General features: G+C 40.7%; 1 protein-coding gene across 9 annotated transcripts in view; it reads left to right on the top strand.

Annotated features, from left to right (window-relative positions):
• Positions 1–21,854, top strand: part of CIT (citron rho-interacting serine/threonine kinase) — a 164,922-nt gene that overhangs the window by 20,675 nt on the left and 122,393 nt on the right. For all 9 annotated transcript variants that reach the window (XM_020283111.2, XM_012756541.2, XM_012756543.2 and 6 more), the window contains exons 6-9: positions 10,970–11,112; positions 11,985–12,078; positions 18,815–19,018; positions 20,366–20,519. In XM_020283111.2, coding sequence (XP_020138700.1) covers positions 10,970–11,112; positions 11,985–12,078; positions 18,815–19,018; positions 20,366–20,519 — 595 coding nt within the window. The remainder of the gene's footprint in view (positions 1–10,969; positions 11,113–11,984; positions 12,079–18,814; positions 19,019–20,365; positions 20,520–21,854) is intronic.

The following is a 21,854-nucleotide window of genomic DNA, read 5'->3' as shown; positions in this document are numbered from 1 at the left end:
CAGGAGGATCACTTGAACCCAGGAGTTTGAGATTGCTGTGAGCCATTGTACTCTTCCCTGGGCAACAGAGTGAGACCCTGTGTCAGAGGGAAAAAAAGTAAGCATTGTTGTTTGAGGTGATACAGACCTTAATTACCCTGACTTGATTATCATACATTGTATGCCCGTATCAGAATATCACATGGACCCCATAAATATATACAAGTATTATATACCCCGAATAATTTAAACAACTTTAAAAATTATATAGAAATAAAAAAAAAATCAATTTACCATACACACACACAAAAAAACCCCCTAAGAACAAACCAATAGACCTTGATTGAATCCTGATTGAAACAAAATGTAAAATGACATTTTTAGACAGTGGGAGAATTTGAATATGCATTTAGAATTATATATTGTTTAATTTTTTTTAGCAATCTTACTGGCATTGTTGTCAGGTAAGATTATGTCTTTTGAGATGAATACTGAACTATTTAGGGATGAAATAACATGATATCTGGGATTTGCTTTAAAATACTTTGACAAAAAAGGTTATAAATGGACTAAGTACGTGAAATAAATATTTTTGTTTGAGGATTCTTGGCTGGAAGTTAAATACACAGGGGCTGGTGAATCTATTTTTATGCATATTGGAAATTTTGATAAATAACTTAAGAGTAAAGGAGAAAAAAATAAGCGTTGTGGAGATGCTTTGGGATTTCATACCATCAAGGTCCATTTGGGTGGAGGTGTTGACCAATTTTGAGTGTTCTGTGTAAAGGAACTCAGTTGAGGACTTAGTGGTCCAGTCCCGTATGATAAGCCGTGGCCTCCCTGTGGGCAGTGAGGATGATCAGAGGGGCCCCAGCAGTGGCACGTAGCTGCAGTTTTCTTATGTTGACTGTAGTGCTTTTTTTTGTTTTAAAGACAGGTTCTCACTTTGTTGCCCAGGCGGGAGTGCAGTGGTGTGATCAAAGCTCACTGTAACCTCCAATTCCTGGGCTGAAGCCATCCTCCCACCTCAGCCTCCTGAATAGCTGGGACTGCAGGCACATGTTACCATGCCCAGCTAACCTTTGAATTTTTTTGTAGAGAGGAAGGTCTCACTATGTTGCCCAGACTGGTCTTGAACTCCTGGCCTAAAGTGATCCTCCTGCCGCGGCCTCCCAAAGTTCTGGGATTATAGACAGACGTGACCCACCACGCCTGGCCTGTGGTGCTTTTTATCATGGCTCAACAGTTTTCTTTTTCTTTCTTTTGTTTTGGAGACACTCTCTCTCACTCTTGCCCGGGCTAGAGTTCTGTGGTGTCAGCCTAGCTCACAGCAACCTCAAACTCCTGGACTTAAGCAGTTGTCCTGCCTCAGCCTCCTGGGTAGCTGGGACTACAGGCATGCGCCACCATGCCCAACTAATTTTTTCTCTATATATTTTTAGTTGTCCATATAATTTCTATTTTTAGTAGAGACAGGGTCTTGCTCAGGCTGGTCTCGAACTCCTGAGCTCAAACAATCCACCTGTCTTGGCCTCCCAGAGTGCTGGCTCAACAGTTTTCAAATCACATCTTCAGGAGGGTACTATCTGGACATTTTGGGAATTGCCCACTCTGGTGTCACCATACCTGGTGTCACCTACCACTACCATCTAGGTTTGTCATGGTAGAAAGAACTTTCCCTTATTTTTTTTCCTCGTCCTTTTTTTTTTTTTTTTTTTTTTTTGAGGCAGAATCTCACTCAAATTTTTCTATGTATTTTTAGTTGACCAATTAATTTCTTTCTATTTTTAGTAGAGACGGGGTCTTGCTCTTGCTCAGGCTGGTTTTGAACTCCTGACCTTGAGCCATCCTCCTGCCTCAGCCTCCCAGAGTGCTAGGATTACAGGCATGAGCCACTGCAACCGGCCTATTGTTTTTTCTTCTTCTTCTTAATTGCAGATTTAGCTGCTGTGCACATCTGCTTGGACAGAGCCTTCCTGGAATACCTCAGATTGGGAATATCTGCTGGTTGCTTTGCTAAGGCAGGCTCCCAGCTGTAGGGGGTTTCTTCTTTTTAAGCCTTTTGGCTGTGGGGCTTGCCTTTTGATCTTGTTCCTGGCATTGGCATCCTCAGCTTCTGCTTAGTTTTTCCTCCTGCCATCTTGCAAGATGGGAAATTTCTTAAAACACCTGTTCCTTGGCATTCTGGTTGTCTTAGCACATAGATACTCGGGTTCAATGATGTTTTCATGCCCTTCTGTGGTAGTTCCATTGGGTATTACTGATGGAAGCTTGTAATTATTTCCTTGTCTGGATTTTCTTCTCAGGTACTTTGATACTTTGCAGTAAAATATTTGTTAAGGGTATAGTTTTCATATAAAAACCCAAACTTAGCATACAAATTAAGATATGATGGTGGGTTTACCATCCGTTATCTGTAATTCTGAAATACCCAGAGCTCTGAATAAGTTCAAGTTCTTTTGTTACTTGTTTAGCAACAACACCTGACTTGAACTCAGTTTTGGGCAAAACCTGACCCGAACTTTCTTAAGGCTCTTGACGGTCTTTATTCATTCCCTTGAGTGTGACTACCCATACATTTTGCTGCAAAATTATGGGTGCATTTGATTATGAGGTGACATCCCCGACGGTATTGAGTATGTCACATAATAGAAAGTATATATACCACTTTATCTTACTAATGTGAAAAATTCTGAATGTGGAAATACATTTTGTTGTAAGTTAAGGGCATCTTAGATCTATATGGGCACTGTAAAGTGCTGAAATTCCATTGTACCTGTTGGCCACTTCTAGATCACCAAACCTTTGAAGTTTGGGGAAGCTTACATATCGTGCTCTCCTGGCAGCTGCACATTAATTTGAAATGCTAATGTAGCTTAATTGAAGATACATTTTGAATCAATGAATTAAAACTATACATCCTATAGTATAGCTCTCCTGGCTGCCTCTTCTCTCCAGCCCTGACTCTATCTTCTCTTGTCTCATTATTGTGATAACCTCCTAAGTATTCTCCCTGCCATCTGTCTGGCCCTCCCCCCAGGTCTTCCACATACTGTAGCCAAGTCATCCCGATGTCAAAACCCTTCAGTATTCTCCGCTGCCCTCTGAATGAAGTCCAGACCCCTCCACGTGGGTTACCAGGCTGTTTTTGTATATGCCTCCAGCCTCATCACTTACTGTTTCTCTCTTTCCACCTTATAGTTATCCTGAACTTCCTTTGGTTCTTTGACCTTGCCTCTGACCGTTTTGCATGCTCTTCATTCTTTCTCTGTTGACCTGGCTAACTCCTATTTACTTCTCTGGGCTTGGATCGTATGTCACTTTTTCTAGAAAGCCCTCCTGGACCCTCTGCTTCTGGGATGGTGCCTCTCTATTGCATGCTCATAGCACGCAGTACTCCCTTGCATGGGTGGGTGTTGATCTCTTTCATGAGGCTACTGCTTCCATCAAGAAAGCAATTATTTCTCCTTTGCCCCCAGTAGAGCTTTATCAAGAAAATGCTTAAGAAATATTTATTAGATGAGTGTGTGATTAATTTCATAGAAATTGGATTTACATACAGACTTACTTATTGTGTTATAGAAATTGTATTATGTTAACAGTGGGAGTTTGGTTCTCTTCTGTATGTAATTCAAGATAGATCTAGTAAGGTTTGCAAAATTTGGAGTGCAGTGCAAGGAAATTGAACTTGAGTTCTTTTGAATTTTGATGGTTAAAATTTCCCATTTGCAGTGACATATCAGTGAATGTGGCTTACCGTTTTCTGGTATATAGAAAACTGTGGCAAATTCCATTGTAACGTCTGGTTCTATATAACAAGGCCAGTCCTGTATTCTGGCAGGCGACCCATGGGAACAGTGCTTTGTTGATCTGGTTCACGAAGAAATCTGTTCATTTCTGTGTAACAGATGCCTTTGTCAGTGTCCTTCCAGAAAGGAGCTGATCTTTACAAAGTACACATTGTTTTGCAACCCACCACTTGTAGTACAGTATTTAAATTCTTCGTGAGAGTCTTTGTATTGGTGTTTTTCATACTGTGGTTTTCTTCAGGCTGCCCTTGCTCTGAGCCTGCAATTGACCCATGAACTTCCTTTCCCTGCTGTGACCTTACAGTGACTTCCCTATGTCCATTCCAAATGTTCCTCCCTAGTCGCATGTAGAGATGTATTAGTTAAGGTATAGGCAGAGCTGGTATAACAAATAGACCCTAATATACAGTCTAGGCTGGTGGAGCAGCTTTCTTGTATGTGATAAATCAGGGACCCAGGTTCCTTCCATCTTGTGGCTCTCTCATTCCTTAGGTTGTCCTCTTTCACATGGTTGAAGTTGGACCATTTCATGTCTTTGTTCCAGCTGACTTGTAGGAAAAAAGAGCAGAAATTCAGAGTAAGCAAATTCCTTTTATACAGAATGACATAGAAATTGGACACATCATTTTCTCTCACATTTTTTTGGCCAGAACTTTGTCATATGAGTGCACATTAGCTGCTAGGGAGACTGAGAAATTACTATCTAGCTGTGTGGCTTATATCCAGCTAAAATTCTTGGTACGAAGGGATGGACGAAGGGAAGAATGGATTTGGGAGTGGGGGACAGTTGATAGTCTGCCACAGAGGTTGAAACAGCTACTTTTGTAGGTAATAAAAGGTAGAGCTGGGGCTTGAGGCCAGGCCCTGTAGCTTTGCCTTTTGTATTCTTACTCATTACATTATACTGCTGCATCCATAACCGTTGCTGATGGGACCTGGTTCTCATATCCTGCTTGGGATTAGTTCTCAGTATTTCCTCTCTTGCTTTCAACCCACACCTGTGCAATTTTGTGGGCAGTCTTTTCTTCCTACTTGGGGACACTTTGGAGGTGGGCTGTTTCTAGAGTTTGACGCCAGGGCCTGTATGAATATCAGCCTATACTGTCTTTGGGAATTGAGAGAGTTAATGAATACAACTTCATTGTTTACTTCAGTGAAATGTGGCAGCTTATGATAGTTTTGACAGAGAGACATGTGCTGTTTTCATCTCTCTGCTAAGATTATCTGATTTTTCAAGCATATTTCAAAACTCATCAGGCGTGTTCACGTGTCACCGCTTCCTAAGCCAGGGTTTGGAAGCCAGCTGCCCATCGGAAAGAGGCTGTGACTTAGCATATCAGTTCTTGTTTTATTACCATTCCTTGTTTGGTCTCTCCAGAGTCTTTGGCCTTTTCGGCTTCAACTTTCTCATTGGTGAAAGCAGATATTAATATCTCTTACTGACCTCAATTCAATTGCTGGGTGTGTTATTGCCCTAGGGAGGTTCTTTGAGTTCTCTGTGCTTTTGAAATAGTTTTTTTTTTTTTTCCTGGTGTTTTGAAGCATATTTCAAGTGAGTACATTTACAATTCTACTGTTTTAGGAACCACAATTTAATTATGTTGTCCCAGTTTGCTCGGTCCCATTCTCAGAGTTTCTGATTCAGTAGATCTGGGGTGTGGTCCCAGAATTTTCATTTCTAACTACTTCCCAGGTGATGCTGCCCCTGCTGGTCTAGAGACCTCATTTTGAGAACCATTGTCCTTTGGCTATAGCTATAGTTAGTTTCTGGTTGTGGCTTCTTCCTTTTGTCCCTTTAGTAATAGTGTACACATGTGAAATCCCTTCCTTGCTCCCAGGAATGGTTCCTATTCCCCTGGCTCTGGGTCTTCATCGTCTCATGGTTATTTTCCTTAACCTAACCTGCATCTTGTAAATAGCCCCTTCATTCATTAATGTCCTCAATCACCTGGTTTGAGTGTGCTGTTTCCAGCCAACACTCTGGGTGATTCAGTACTCAATAAATATTTTTTGAATAGATAGATGAATCAGGCTGGGATTCATATTTTCTGAGATAAAGGGCCTTCTCTCCTTTTCTCTCGGTCACATTGTCCTTCAAGAAGAGTAATGTAGGGTCTCTACCAGGGGCAACTCTGTTTAGTCCCCTCCCCTCCTACCCCATTCCAAAGGTCAAAACACCGGGTAGAGCAGATAATGATGCAAATGGCATGATTACATTTTCATGGCACTGGCACTTTCAGTAACGCTGAATGTGCAAGCATTTCAAAAAAGCATTTCTAAGAGGTGGCTAGCACACCATGCTTCTAATGACGCCCTATGTGAATTGGAATAGAGTACTAAAGCACCATTAAATATTTACATTCCCTCACATACGCGTGCACATGCATGCAAGCATGCAGGTGGGTGAATGTGCCTATGTGTGCATGCATGCTCACATACGCCCGTCCTTCGTTTCAAATGTGACACAACCGATGGAAATTGCCATCCTGGTACTTGGGGTATTAGCCGCAGACACCAGCAGAGAAGCAGCCGCTCCTTCCAAACTGAACACATGTAAGATTTGCCCTTTAATTAGCATCTGCAGCTGCTGCCATCAGAAGGGTCTGTCTCTGTTGGCCTGAAAGTCTTTGCTTTAAAAGAGCAAGTCCATTATAGCTGCAAGCCAGGCTCGTCTGTCAGCTGCTGTGCTTTCTCTGCCATCAGCAGGGTTGCCACATTGTTTAGAGCTGTTTCACTCTAGGACTCTTCCCTCCTCCTGGCTCCCGGGCCTTTTGATTACTGTGCCTTGGTGATCACCATTTGGGTGACCTGCAGCTGTTCATTGTGTGCAGGGGACATTTCCAGTCCTTGCAGGGATGGAGGATCATTGCTTTGGTGCTGATGGACCGGTTATTTTCCAGCTCTTTGTTGTCAGTGATCTTGTCTTGATATGCAGAAAGGCTTTAGGTAGTTACTGAAAAAATATAAGCAGCAGAAGTGATGGCTATATTAAAGCCAAGTTTCATTCAAGGTTACCTCTGCTGTAGAGGTAATCAGTTAGAGTGGGGAGCCATATTGGTTCTGCAACCTCATCAGCAGTGGGTCCCAGTGCTGTGCTGGGCTAGCTGCATCAGGATCGCCCCAGTAGCTCCTTAAAACTACAGATTCCTGGGCCTTGCCCATGGAGCTTGATCCATGAAGTCTGGAGTCAGTCCCTAGAATCCTTATTTTAAAAATATTCCCTAGGTGGTTGGGATGGGAAGGAGATGTACTTTACCCTTTTATAGTGCTATCTATCTATCTGTCTGAGACACAGTCTTGCTCTATTGCCTGGGCTGGAACGCAGTGGTGTCATCATAGCTTACTGCAGCCTCAAATTCCTGAGCTCAGGTGATTCTGCTCCCTCAGCCTTCCAGGTAGCTAGGACTACAAGCATGTACCACCACATCCAGCTAATTTCTCTGCTCTTTGTAGAGATAGTGTCTTACTATCTTGCTCAGGCTGGTCTCAAACTCCTGGCTTCAAGTGATTACCCTGCTCTAGGCCTCCCACAATGTAAGGATTATAGATGTGAGCCACTGTACTCAGCCTTGGTACCATTTTATTTGTAAAAAGCTTTTTTTCAGGCCAGGCGCGGTGGCTCACGTCGGTAATCCTAGCACTCTGGGAGGCTGAGGTGGGCGGATTGCTCGAGGTCAGGAGTTGCAAACCAGCCTGAGCAACAGCGAGACCCTGGCTCTACTATAAATAGAAAGAAATTAATTGGCCAACTAATATACATAGAAAAAATCAGCCAGGCATGGCGGTGCATGCCTGTAGTCCCAGCTACTTGGGAGGCGGAGGCAGCAGTGTTGCTTGACAAGCCCAGGAGTTTGAGGTTGCTGTGAGCTAGGCTGACGCTATGATACTCACTCTAGCCTGGGCAACAAAGCGAGGCTCTGTCTCAAAAAAAAAAAAAAAAAAAAATTTTTTTTCAATTTTATTTTTACTACTATTTTTTAACCATCCAAAAGTGTTTTCTGAAAGCATTCAAATCCTGGGTCTTTATTGTATCTTCAAGCTCACCAGCATGATGATAGATGAAGCCTGGGTTGGCCATACATATGCCGTCTTCCTCATGGGCTCCATTTGTACCAAAATGAGCAACTATACCCTTGTAGCATAGTTTGGGGATAACATCTTGGGATAGCCAGATTTACTCAGTAAATGTCCAAACTAAGTTCTCCTGATGGTGCACAGTTGGAATTTTCAGTATGGTAATCTGGAATTGTGTTGGTGGGTCAAGTTTGATTAGTTTCTTATTAAGGGCCCAGTCTATTTAGAGGTTTGTCATTTAGTATGTCTATTTTGGCCTAATATTGTGGCACATGCTGCTTAGCAGCTGTTGTAATTTCTGTTGCTTGTTTTCTCAATCAACCCTGGTTTTGAAGAAACAGAAAGTTGTTAAACTCTTAGAAAAGACTGATCTAGTTTGGGAGGGAATTTTCAGTTCAAGAAATTGGATCTTCTGAATTGAAGCAAAGAATACATGTCTTTTTTTTTTTTTTTTTTTTTTTGAGACAGAGTCTCGCTTTGTTGCCCAGGCTAGAGTGAGTGCCGTGGTGTCAGCCTAGCTCACAGCAACCTCAAACTCCTGGGCTCAAGCAATCCTGCTGCCTCAGCCTCCCGAGTAGCTGGGACTACAGGCATGCGCCACCATGCCCGGCTGATTTTTTCTATATATTTTTAGTTGGCCAATTAATTTGTTTCTATTTTATAGTAGAGATGGGGTCTTGCTCTTGCTCAGTCTGGTTTCGAACTCCTGACCTCGAGCAATCCTCCCGCCTCGGCCTCCCAGAGTGCTAGGATTACAGGCGTGAGTCTTTTTGCCTTTTTAAGAAATTGTTGTTAATTTCTAAACTATGGTCATACAAAGAGAATCTTCAGGAGTAGCTGCTAAGTACTAAATAGTGTTCAGTTTGTGAGTTGTTAAAAGTTGCCAGTGGCTGCTATACATTTGGTTTTCTCAGCCTTAAACTTGTAGGCCACAGGTTTTTTTCATATACTTAATAGAGCCATAGGAAATTTATAACTGTGTCGTGTCATCATAAATATGCATTGTTCTTATTTTAAGGCATTTCAGTACTAAAAGTATATATACTTCTGTTATTATCTATGAATTTTTTCCTTTTTCTTTTTTTGGATATTTAAGGACTTTTTAATGGCAATATATATTTTAAACAGACATACACATTAGCATTCACCCACATACCCAGGGCCTATGGAGAACCAGGTTGGGATGAGTGGGTGAGCTACAGGCAACCAGGTGGTTCCTGTAGGCTCTTCGAGGACTGGGACGTGTAGCTAATGTCTGCTGTGAACTTGGGGAAATAAAGTATGCATGTTAGGTGCCACCCTTCTAAGTGTTGTTGCTCTTCTTGTTGGTTCACAGATCATTTTTTCCCCCCAGCAATTGCTGTGCAAATGCAACCTTACTCTTTAAATGTAATTTGCACAGTATTTGGTTGAGTGTCTGCTGTGTGCAAGAAGCCATGTGAATGGAATAGACTCCCAGGTTTTAAGGGGCCCTTGGGGAGGACGTGCAAGTCATTGGCTTCTCCAGAGGTCTCTGGTTTGGGGTTGACTGGGTGCTGGCCAGACTTCATGCAGTTTTTACTGGCTCAGCCTGGGGCCTTTAGGGCTGTGTGCAGATGCTCTACTTCTGACTTGTCTAGAGCTTTCTTCTAATTCTGGACTCAAAGCAAACAGGAGTTTGGAGGATGATGGTGAGAATTCACATCCCAGAGTTGGCTTTTGGAATGCAGTAGTTTGTGAGATTTAGTGTTTTTTTTTAAAAGAAGTATATTCAGATCTTGCCTTTTTTTTTTCCAGAAAGCATATGAGACAACTTAAAAGACATTTATAGCACAGCTAATAAAATGGGAAATCAGAGCAAAGCACGGGAGAACTCAATAAGGGTTATTAACATGCTTGCAGCAATGGTCAAAATGGGTTCTAGCTTCTCGCCAGCCAGAGCAGAAAGGATCATGCAGCAAAGTGAGGAGAAGAGTGGGAATTCAGGGGTCGTTGAGGACCTCATGTTGGTGCCAGGCCCTCAGAGGACCTTGTCTTACTTAATCCTCAGTCTTACCCCTGTTTTACAGAGGATGAGACTGAAAGGCAGGGAGTGAAGTCACCAGCTGGACTCTGAAGCCACACAGGCTACCTGGCCTCAAGGCCATGTATTGACTCAGGAATATCACACCTGATTATCATCAAAAGGAGGAAGCATTTCAGTTCTTTGGGTAGAAAAATATTTTTTTTTTTTTTGCTAATCAAATATTTTACTTGAGGCTTTATATTCTTCAAGATTTTTTCCCTGTATGTGTACTAATATATGTAATAATTTGACTTTTTTTCTCTCAAAAAAGCAGTTGTACTTTATTCTATACAGGCTGTCACTTTATATTATCATAGACAGCTTTCCATGGCAGTATGAATAGATGGAATCCATTTGCTTTTAATATCTGCATCATATCCCATTGTTTAGATACATCATATTTTAGCTTGTCTCTTACTGGTGGATATTTGGATGATTTCCAGGTTTTTTCCCCCTATTATAAACAGTGCTGCCTTGAATCTATTTATCTATTTATCTGCAAACTGTTGTAAATACCTGTAAGATGAATTGTTAGGAGTAGAATTACTAAGTCAAAGGATATATATTTACATTTAAATTTTTAATAGAGGCTGTGAGTTGCCTTCTCCACCAACTGTAAGAGGAAAAGATTGTATTACATTTCTTGCACACATCCTATATTCTGCTGGGTGCTGAGAGGAATGCAAAAAGGATACAAGAGAGTTTGTTGCCCTCTAGGAATATCCATCTACACTGCGTATGTAATCCTAGGGAATGTCTAGGGTGTAGATTTGGGTAGGTTGGGGGAGTGGGTGGATTTAATTCAACTTTTCAAGCTTGCCTTGCAAACACTGTGCATGGTATCTGGGACTAGTCTTTCATTATATTGAGTCTCTTGGGTAATGGATGTAATTTCTTCAGGGCAGGGACCTCATCCTACGTGACTTATAATATGTCTTACACATCTTCGTTGCTTTGTGGAGGTACTGTAATTATAACACGTCAGGCAGTATTTGAGGATCTAATTGAGGCATTCTCTATTTTTGGGTGTGTGAAGAATTAATAACTTTGACATTCTATACAGGTCATGGAATATCAGCCTGGAGGGGACTTGTTGTCACTATTGAACAGATACGAGGATCAATTAGATGAAAATATGATTCAGTTTTACCTAGCCGAACTGATTTTGGCTGTTCACAGTGTTCATCAGATGGGATATGTACATCGGTAAGTAAGACTTTCAGGTAGCACGCTGAGGATTTTCCTGTATTGCATAAGAGTTCCTGCATGGAAATGATGGATGAATGACTTTGGGATCAGAATAACACTCCATCCACATTTTAGCCAATCTTACTTGTAACTGGCTGAAAGTAAACTTTCCAAAATGGCAGACATTTCAGCTTGCTGGTTCAACAGTGCAATAGATCTAGAATTGTAATGTTCTCAAGTTTGCTAGTAAATTGTGTTAATGTAGCTAATAAGACTGGGGACCCTTGGATGGGTTCTTTGGATTATATGATAGAAGAAATGAATTTGATTTGCAGAAGGAAATGGCATACCACACACGAGTGGAAGGCCATGGAGTTATATTACTAACTATGCCTGTTAGTAATTTATAAAGATGTTCCACAAAATCCTCAGTCGATGAATGTTTCTTCATGTCCTCATTCATCTCATGTTTTATGTATATCTGAGAATATTGTGGGAACACAGTGATGGCTAGACTAGGAATCACAAAATCTGAAAGCTTTTACATTGGCTAGCCACATGACCTCGGGCAAATTTCCTAGCTTCTTGCCTTTGCTTTCATAATGTAAGATGTGTGTCTCTAGGAGAAATAATCCATGTAATAATATGTATTTTTTTCCTTTGCTTTCTCTTTCTCCCTTCTCCCCTCCCTACCTTCTTTCCTTGCTTCTTTTTAATTAAATTTGTTTTGCAAAATGTATGCTAATCATTTATATCCATGAATAGAGGAGTTCGGTATAGCAGAATACATAAACCAAGATTCTTGGCTGAATTGAGATTCTAGGTTAGCAATTGCTTGCTAATTGGCATGGAGAAGACAATGCTAATTCGTGGCCCCGATTTTCTTACAGAGACATCAAGCCTGAGAACATTCTCATTGACCGAACGGGACACATCAAACTGGTGGATTTTGGATCAGCTGCTAAAATGAATTCAAACAAGATGGTAACAAGATGGAATAGGATAGCTTAGTAGAGGTTATAGTAAAAAACATTCTGTGGCCTTTAGAAATTTGGGAAATATTAGGATAAAATGGTAAGCAACATTTTGGAGCTTTCATCTGTCAGTGTGACTCCTAGAGAGATGGAGATGGGGACATACACCTATTTCCCAGACCATAGCATCCTTTTATGTCCAGGACCTGTTAATACCCTATAAAACATTTTTAGGAACATTCTTATATAATTTGTTTAAAAAGAAAGGAAAATGCTTGTTTTATTTCTCCCTTCATTTTCCTTGCCTGTTATAGACTGTCTTCTGTTATCTTTTTTACTTTAAAATATTTTGATGAAATGTAACTTCCTTTATCTCAAATCCTCTATTTCCTATGCAGCAAAATTAAAATTAATCACCAGAGCATTTGAACCAAATATCCTTAAGTGTTAAGAACCAAGTGCTCAAAATGTCATTTGTAAGTCTTGGATCTCTGGTAAAAATTAAACTGCATTTTGCATGCTAATTAGCAAGGCAGGAGGGTAGCTGTTGAGCTCAAGAATGAGATACTTTAGGAAAAAAGATGACGAAGTAAAAAAAGATTAGAGTTAAAAAATCTTCTAATAAAGTTGGTATGTACTAAAATGTGACTTTTGAAGTCAGCTATGCAAAAAAGGATAGGTCTAAGAGAAAATCGACTTAGGTTTTAAGACTGATTTCACAACTGAGCCACTTGGTGACCTAGACAAAATCCTTAGGGACTTGGCCTTTTATTCTTTAGACTTTAGTAATTCTCTAAAAATTACTGATTCTATTTAAAACGTACAAATTAAGAGGTTAAAGAAGCTGCTGTTCAAAATGCCCCTTAACTCTGAGAGTTAAGTCTTTTATATAAAGGGACAATATGTAAAATTGCCTTTTTAAAAAAATTCCTTGGAGAAAGGTGGACATTATTAGGTTGATGTTAGGAAAAGGCTTGGAGTTACATTATCTCTTTGCATTCTAGCATCTGACCTGCCTGTTCTACAGACCTGAGACCAATTTGAGATGTTCTAGCCTTGAAAAAACAGTCTTGGCTGGACAGTGTAGCTCTTGCCTGTAATCCTAGCACTCTGGGAGGCCCAGGCAGGAGGATCACTTGAGCTCAGTAGTTCAGGACCAGCCTAAGCAAGAGCAAGACCCCTGTCTCTACCAAAATTAGAAAAAATTAGCCAGGCATGGTGGCGCGCATCTGTAGTCCCAGCTACTTGGGAGGCTGAGGCCTTGAGCCCAGGAGTTTGAAATTGCAGTGAGCTATGATGATGCCACTGCACTCTAGCCAGGGCAACAGAGTGAGACTCTGTCTCAAAAAAAAAAACAAAAACAAAAACAGAACACCTCCCCCCCCCTCAAAAAAAAACAGTCTCCCTATGCTATCGAAAGTCAAGGTTTCTCATTTATTAGTATTTTAGGTTACATTCTTTAATCTATTGATTTGATTATTACATTAAAAATTAGATTATAGAATCAAAGCATTTGATGTTTTAAAAATCATGTACAATTCAGAGACAGGCATGAAAACTTAGGTTTTAAATTTAATGGAGTAAAGCACAGGAAAAAAGTTAAAAATGCAAAGTTTTACCACCTAGGATTCAAAAACTTATACATTGCATTAGTGACATTAAAAAACTCATGCATTTAGAAATAAATTGAAGCATAGGTGCATAGTTTCACAATAAAACCTCAGCACTATTTGACATTTTGGTCTGGATAATTCTTTGTGGTGGGGAGCTGTCTTGTGTGTTATAGGATATTTAGCTGCCTCTCTGGCCTCTACCTACTAAATACCATTAGCACCCTCCCCTTCAGTTGTGACAACCAAAAATGTCTGCAGACATTGCCAAGTGTCCCCTTGGAGGGGGGAAGAATCATCCCTGGTCAAAAATTCCTGCAGTAGATTGAGAAACATCAGAAAGCTTATCAGTTAGAGCCAGCAATATGGGTTTGCAGTAAGGAAACCTCAGAAAACTAGATTAAGATCCAAAGTCAATGCTTGGTAAACACGTAGGAATTAAGAGTCAGGCCCTTTCTCTGCATCTGGAGTCACTCTTTTTGGAGCCCTTGGTTGGTGGAGAGATTGGGCTTCTATTCATTTCAGGTTTTTATTTTTTGGTGCTTCAAACTGCCCTTTTCAGTTCTAGTTGTAGCAACCTTCACTTCAGGCCGGGAGCCTCCTGGAGGCTCTGAGGTTTAATGGCAGCTCAAGGCTCAACCCCTGATTATTTTGGTCAAGGAAATATGGAACTCAGTACTGCACACTTGAGAATGTTGCGCCTCCTTTCCCCTCGTGCTCTTAGGGCCGGAACGTGACAAGCAGATCAGAAGGAATTTTTAGCATTGTGTTAAGTGCAAAGACCTTTTTATTATAGAAGAGCAATAATCTGCAGTCTAGATCAAGTTAAGTGTGGATATAGAACTGTAAATAATTTTTTGGTATTTTTGATTAATGGTGTTGGGTTAAACATGTTTCCTTTAAATAGAATGTTATATAGGCCTAAAAAAAAATAGATTCTAAATGTTTTCTGCACTCACAGTATGCTATATAAAATATAATCCACATTACATGAACTTACTTGTGTGTTACTTACCCAAAATCAATCAGTCCTTTTTCCTACCACCCCGAAGTATTATCTTAGTATTTTGGATATTTTTGAATCTTAGGATCTGTTCAGTTTTCCATTGTCTGTTCCTATTGCAAGCTTCTTATTCAGAATGTTGTTTTGGAGTATTTTCCATTAGTAAACACAGGGGCCTGGTGACCATAGGATCTTCTGTGTGACTTAGGTCATCCACGCCACCTTATTAGAATCTCAAAGAATGGCAAATAGCTAACAGCTCCAACCTATCTCATTTGGCTCTCATGAAAACAGTTGTATGGAAATTGTAAAGTGCATAGCCCTATTTAGCAGTTGGAAGCCCATAAGAGACCTTTTTAGATTTCTGTAGGAGTGATGTTGAAGTCAAAATAAAAATGTAGTGATGAAGCTCTAAATTTAATGTTTTATTCGGGAAGAAAGAATTGTAATTTGGAACATACACATAGACCAGGTGGTCTTCGGTATGTCTAAAGATCAAAGAGAAGGTTAGAGGTTTTATAAAAAGGAGAAATATTATGTATTGCTTCTTGAGAAAGTTCATTGGCACTAGTAAGGGTTTGGGGGGCTGATAAGCTCTGATTGGTGGGTGTCAATGGTGGGCAAAATTAGTCCTAGAATTACAGCAAGTTATTTGAGAAGCTATGGCTAAAACTGGTTCCAGGTTACAAGAAGCAGTTTCAGCAGTCAGTCTTGCAGAGAATTACATCCTCAGAGAATGTTTTGTACCCTGAGTGCTTTTCCCCTGGCTTCTCGACTCTGTTTTAGTTGGGTATGACAAGAATGACCCAATTCTTACCCTCAACTTTCACAGCAAAAAGATTTATTTTCCACAAGAGGAACAACATGGTAAAAATTCCTACCCCCCTCCCCCCACCCCGTTTCTGCAGGTGTATGTTTATGCCCTGGGCAGCTAGATTGGGGAATTTAGGTTTAAATAGTTTTTTATATTTAAGCATTTTATGGAAAGGAGTTGGGAAGAGGAAGACATTGGTTCTCTTTCTTTCTCCTCTGCTTTTTGTTTGTAAAAGGGTCTACTAAGTAATCCTTTTCTTTCTCTTTCCCTTTCTCCCTTCCTCTTTTTTCCTCTTTCTTTTATTTCTTTTCTTTGCCCTCTATCTCCCAACATATGGCAGTCCCTTCTGCCCTCTAGTCATTCTCTTGTTGTCTCCTGCTGAACTGGTTTATTTTCTTCCCTATCAATACAGTGAAAATTAATGTTTAGCAGTGCTGGGGCCCTGGCAGATAGTATAGTGTCCTGTAGGCTGGCTGGGCTCCTGGCACAGGTTCACTTTTAATACTCACCCCGATTAGCTGGTTGAATTGCCACCAGAGGAAAGTGAAAGCATGTGTAAAATCCTCATCAGGACATGTGAGATTACATGTCGAATGAGTTTAATGTGCTTGGAGGCCAGTGACTAATGGAAACCTAGTAGTCATTAATTGTCATTAAAAACCTTTGTTAATTACCATTAACCACTATAGAACTTTGGTAATGAAACAAGAGTAACACCTTTATTAATTGCTATCAAGTACTTAAGAGGAAGCCAGGGAGTATTTCTCCTTTCATAGGTTTCTAGTATAAATTAATAATAAAATTTAGAAGATTAGAGGCTGGACGTGGTGGCTCACACTTGTAATCCCAGCGCTTTGGGAGACTGAGGCAGGAGGATCCCTTGAGGCCAGGAGTTTGAGACCAGCCTGGGCAACATAGGGAAACCTTGTCTCAACAACAAATTATAAAATTAGCTGGGTGTGGTGGTACATGCCTGTAGTCCCAGATACTAGGAAGGCTGAGGTGGGACAAACACTTGAGACCAGTAGTTTGAGGTTTCAATGAACTCTGATCATGCCATTGCACTTCAGCTTGGGCAACAGACCAAGACCCTGTCTCTAAAGAAGAAAAAAAAAATTAGAGAATGATTGGACATAAACGTATATAGTAATCACATATCTGTTGTGAGGTAAGAATAGTTGGGGAGTTATCTGATTCTCTTCTATAAGTCTAATCATTAGATTGAAAGTGAGGCATTGACAATCTATATTCTTAGGTTGGATTACCCTGATAAACATGACCCAATCAAGTTTCTTTCAACTCTTTGGTTTTGAACAAGTGACTATGCCCTGCGAGCTGCAAACAAGGAGAACTGAATATTCCCGAACAGTCAATGTGGCATTAAAATAAAATCCAACAAATGCAAATGATGCATATTTGCCAATTGTGTAGTTAACGGTCCTGCAAGGTAATCAGACATAAAGGATAGGCATTTAATCAATGATATAGTAGCATTATCCTTACCTCGTCAAACCAAGATGCTAGTTTTTCTTCTCGTTGTTTAAAAAATATCTATTGCTCATTGTCAGTGTTGTGGTTTTTGCCAAAACCCTGTAGTTTAATCCTAAGCCTGTGTGAGCTCCTTAACATTTATATACATTTTAAAAGACTGAAGTCTTGGCTCAGATTTACCAACATCAAAGCTTCTTTTTAACTTTAAGTTATTTTCAGCTCCTCACGCTTAAGTCACCCTATGATTCTGTCTCAGACCAAATATTTTCTCCTTTGTCTGCACTTTTGTCCATCAACACAGGGGCCCGCCTGAGGGTTTCTTCGGTGGTGGGACCATTTAGCTTTCTTGAGGGGGTACTTGGAGTGGAAATCCTATTGTCCAAGGTAGTGGGTGGTCAGTGTCAGGAATGACAGTATCACACTGCTTTCTGGGTTGAGGGTTCAGAAAAACCACCAGAGGATGCGCTTGAAGGAAGGGATGAGAAGAGATGGAATGGGAGAATGAGTCTGTTTCCTATCACGAGAGGGTCTTAGGGCAGAAGAATGGACAAGAGCAGGGTTGCAGGCTGGAAGAGCTTCATCCTGATTCATCACTGGGAACAGGAGGTCGTATAACGTCCTCTCGAAACATTCACTTTTTTCTCTAGGCCCAATTAAAGCAAAGCAAATTTACTTTTTTGCTATAAAGCCTAGCCTTAAAGGTATGTAGCCATAACCACAAAATCTTTGGCTCTCTAGAGGACACTTCCTTTAGTGGGGAGAAAGTTCTTTTGCACCATATAACCACTGACCCGAGAGAAGCCCGGTTACGATGTAGGGTTATAGGACCCATGCTCAACATAGTATATGGCTAAAGTCGGGGCCTCTCTGTTTTGATGGGGAGGAAGGTGAAAGGGCAGTCCTTACACTTCACATTTTATGGCTCAGCAAAACTTCAGAACAATTTTGAAGACCAAAGGGGCTTAATAGGTTGCCTGGTCAGGGTTGGAAGTGAGAGGCAGAAAACCTCCTTTCATCAGTATCATTTCAAGAAACAAAGGACTTTTAAACACTAAAACAGTCAGAAGGACAGATTCTCAGAAAAAAAAAAACACAGTCTTTTAAATGGAATATAATGAGCTTTATAAAAAGACTTTCTATACCATCCTAATCTTTCTTTGCCAAGGTCAGGTGCTCTGTGGGTCCCATTGGATTGGAGGGCCCCGGGTTTCTGAGCAGTGGGGGAGGATCACAGGAAGAAGAGCTGGGGGCGAGGAAAACAAACTCATTAACATTTGGCCTGAGTGGAAGTTAATTACCATGTCTTGCCCTGAGGGTGGGCCAAAGTGGGAATGCTGATTCTAAAAGCAGCTTTCCAAATTTTTGGACTTGTTATATAACATACGTTTGCATTCTGTATTGCCAGCTAGCTGCCAGTTTTTCAGTAATGGTTAGATTGATCTTACACACTTTTCCTTAGGGTTTATTATCATTTTGCTGTTTTCATAATTTTTCGTAAGTAAGAGAGGGTCTATCATATCGGTAACTTGTGTCAGGAAAGACTTCTTCTCTTCTAGGTATGTACCCAGCTCTCATTTGTGTAACCAAGGGGTGTTATCATCAACAACTCCTGCCCTTTTGCCTTTGGATTGTATCATGATGGGCTTTTTTTTTTTTTTTTAATTAGAAAAGCGTTTGCATTTCCTGACAGTGTGCCACTAGACAAGGTTTAAGTGTCTCAGAGAATAGTAATCAGTGGCAAATCAGCTGGTGTCTGAATGTGGCTCTTGGCAATCTCCTAGAGGCTAATCGAAAGTTTGTTGTGCTCATTTTATTTATGGGTTTCCAGGTTATTGCCAAACTCCCGATCGGGACCCCAGATTACATGGCTCCTGAAGTGTTGACCGTGATGAATGGGGACGCGAAGGGCACCTACAGCCTGGACTGTGACTGGTGGTCGGTGGGCGTGATCGCCTACGAGATGATTTACGGGCGATCCCCCTTCACGGAGGGAACTTCAGCCAGAACCTTCAGTAACATCATGAATTTCCAGGTGAGAGTTGTTGGTAGATTTTCTAGTAATGTTGAGACATGTCATTTAAAAATTGTGTGAACTAATGTTTATAGGTAAATGAGCAGTACTGGAAAAATAACAGCAAAGTAAGTAACTTGCACAAAGTAACACAGACAGTCTGGTTCTGAAGTCCGTGGTCTTGATTTCTTAGTAGTATCGAATATGGTAGTAAAATTGAGGATATGAATTAGAAATATAGTTTTCTACATATGTTTTCTATAGACACGGTAAAATTTAAAGTATTTCCTAATAATTGTACGTTTCACCATAGTAAGCTCTTTTTTTTTTTTTTTTTTGAGATAGTCACTCTGTTGCCCTGGCTTAGAAGTACAGTAGCATCATGATAGCTCACTGCAACCTCAAGCTCCTAGGCTTAAGAGATCCTCCTGCCTCAGCTTCCTGAGTAGCTGGCACATGCCTGGCTAATTTTTCTATTTTTTGTAAGAGATGGATCTTGCTATGTTGCTCAGGCTGGTCTCCAACTCTTGGCCTCAAGGGATCCTCCTGCCTCAGTCTCCCAAAGTGCTGGGATTACAGGCATGGGCCATTGTGCTTGGCCAAGCCCATTTCTTAAGGATTTGATGAACATATATATATTTTTTAGTTTCAACCAAAAGGAAAAAGAGAACTTATTTCCTAGGTCTTTTGTATCTCACCCAATTTTCATCTTTCTGGAATGTTTAATATGTATATTTTTTATGTACATATATTAGTTGTTATTCTTGAGTCTCCTCTTGAGTTAAAGTTTCCCCTTAGATGGCTCTTGGGGCTCATTTATTTCCTTCCTTTTATAATCAGTGCATTATGCCAAGGACTGTTAGGTAGCAGGTTTACAGTGATGAGCAAGAAGGAGAAGGCCCTCTGTGTCTTCTCTTTTCATCATCGCACAGAAATCACAGTACATTGTGTATGTGCAAAAGCAGAGTACAGAGGGAGTGTGCAGGAGGGAGTGATGGGGAGAAAAGGTAGCCAGGGAAGGCAGAGAGAACAGCGTGATTTGTTCAGGGAGTTTTAAATAGCTCATCATTGTTGGGCAGCAAAGACAGAGATGGGGAACGTAGTGAGATGAGACAGAAGAGGGGAGCAGGGGTCAAGCCATGAAGGATATTGAACCCCTACAAAGGAACTGGGCCTATTAATGGGAGCAGGCCACTTATTTTGGGAACATGCTTTTGGTCCAAAGTGAAGAGGGCATTAAACTTCCTTTTTTAAAAAAAACAACAAAAAAAAAGAAACTTGCATATATGAGAAACACTTTTTTCACTTTGGGACATGAGAAACAGAATCACACTGCTCAGGAAATAATTGTTTTATTTTTTGAAACAGCGGTTTTTGAAGTTTCCAGATGACCCCAAAGTTAGCAGCGAATTCCTTGATCTGATTCAAAGTTTGTTGTGCGGCCAGAAAGAGAGACTGAAGTTCGAAGGTCTTTGCTGCCATCCTTTCTTCTCTAAAATTGACTGGAATAACATCCGTAACTGTAAGTAGAGCCATGTTCCTTCACTTGGAATGTTTGGATTATAGAACACTTAAGAGTGATGTGAAATGATTGTGGCCCAGAGAAGCTGCTATAAATTACATAAAGAAAGGCTTTAATTATCTACAAGAGTAGAAAAAGCTAATGATGTAATGGTCATTGAGCAATAATTCTGCTTTAAAATTGTTTGCGTAGAACTGGGTCATTCATCAAACTCCGTGTTTATGTGGCCTTTAGAATGTTATCCCTTAGTAAATTCGAGGCACAAATTGATGGAGTTCAAAGGTTGTTGCTTGGTTTGTCAGGGTTTCTTCCCAGAGCAAAAGTGGACCTAGACATTTCGTTTACAAATAAGGAAAAAGAGTCATAGGGTAGGCAGCATGCCCAGGTTGCTCTGCTAATGGCTAAGCCTGCCCTAAAACTGCAGACACCTCGTTGTGTTCATTTGTTTCCCTCTACAATATTTGTCTTTGCTGACAAGCACATGGAATCTGTAATGTATACACACAGTGGATTCATTCATACATCCACTTTGTAATCCATTAATGAAACTGAATTAATTCATTAAGAACAAAGACCTGATTCGTTATTTTTTTTTTTTTTTTTGAGACAGAGTCTCACTTTGTTGCCCAGGCTAGAGTGAGTGCCGTGGCGTCAGCCTGGCTCACAGCAACCTCAATCTCCGGGGCTCAGCGATCCTACTGCCTCAGCCTCCCGAGTAGCTGGGACTACAGGCATGCACCACCATGCCCGGCTAATTTTTTTTGTATATATATTTTTAGTTGGTCAATTAATTTCTTTCTATTTTTGGTAGAGACGGGGTCTCGCTCAGGCTGGTTTCGAACTCCTGACCTTGAGCAATCCGCCCGCCTCAGCCTCCCAAAGTGCTAGGATTACAGGCGTGAGCCACCACGCCCGGCTCTGATTCGTTATTAACAAAACCAAACTGCTTGATTTTTTTTCTTTTTTTTTTTAAAGCAAATTGGTGATTTCTTAAACCTTATAAATTCTTCTTGGATGTGTTGTTGATTAAATGTGATCTAAAGACCTGAACCAGTGATTGGCATGGATTAGAGACAGCAGGAAAGCAGTTGGCCTGTTTGAGTTTGTGTTTTATTTTTGGTGATGGAGGGAGGTTGGGAAATGGAACCGATTTCTAGGTGTCGAAACCAGGTTTCTAATTGGAGCCATTGGAATTGTCATTATAACCTCTTGTACCTTCCACTGGGTTTTGAGTGTGGGTAAGATCCAGTATCATCCAGTTGAAAGCCATTTTGATGGTTTCTTTAACCTCCTGCTGGAATATTTAAGTAGGTAGGCCTCATTTTCATAAATCTT

Source organism: Microcebus murinus, chromosome 22 (genome assembly GCF_040939455.1).
Source record: "Microcebus murinus isolate Inina chromosome 22, M.murinus_Inina_mat1.0, whole genome shotgun sequence".
Taxonomy (NCBI): Eukaryota; Metazoa; Chordata; class Mammalia; order Primates; family Cheirogaleidae; genus Microcebus; species Microcebus murinus.
This window is presented reverse-complemented; position numbering and strand designations above follow the sequence as displayed.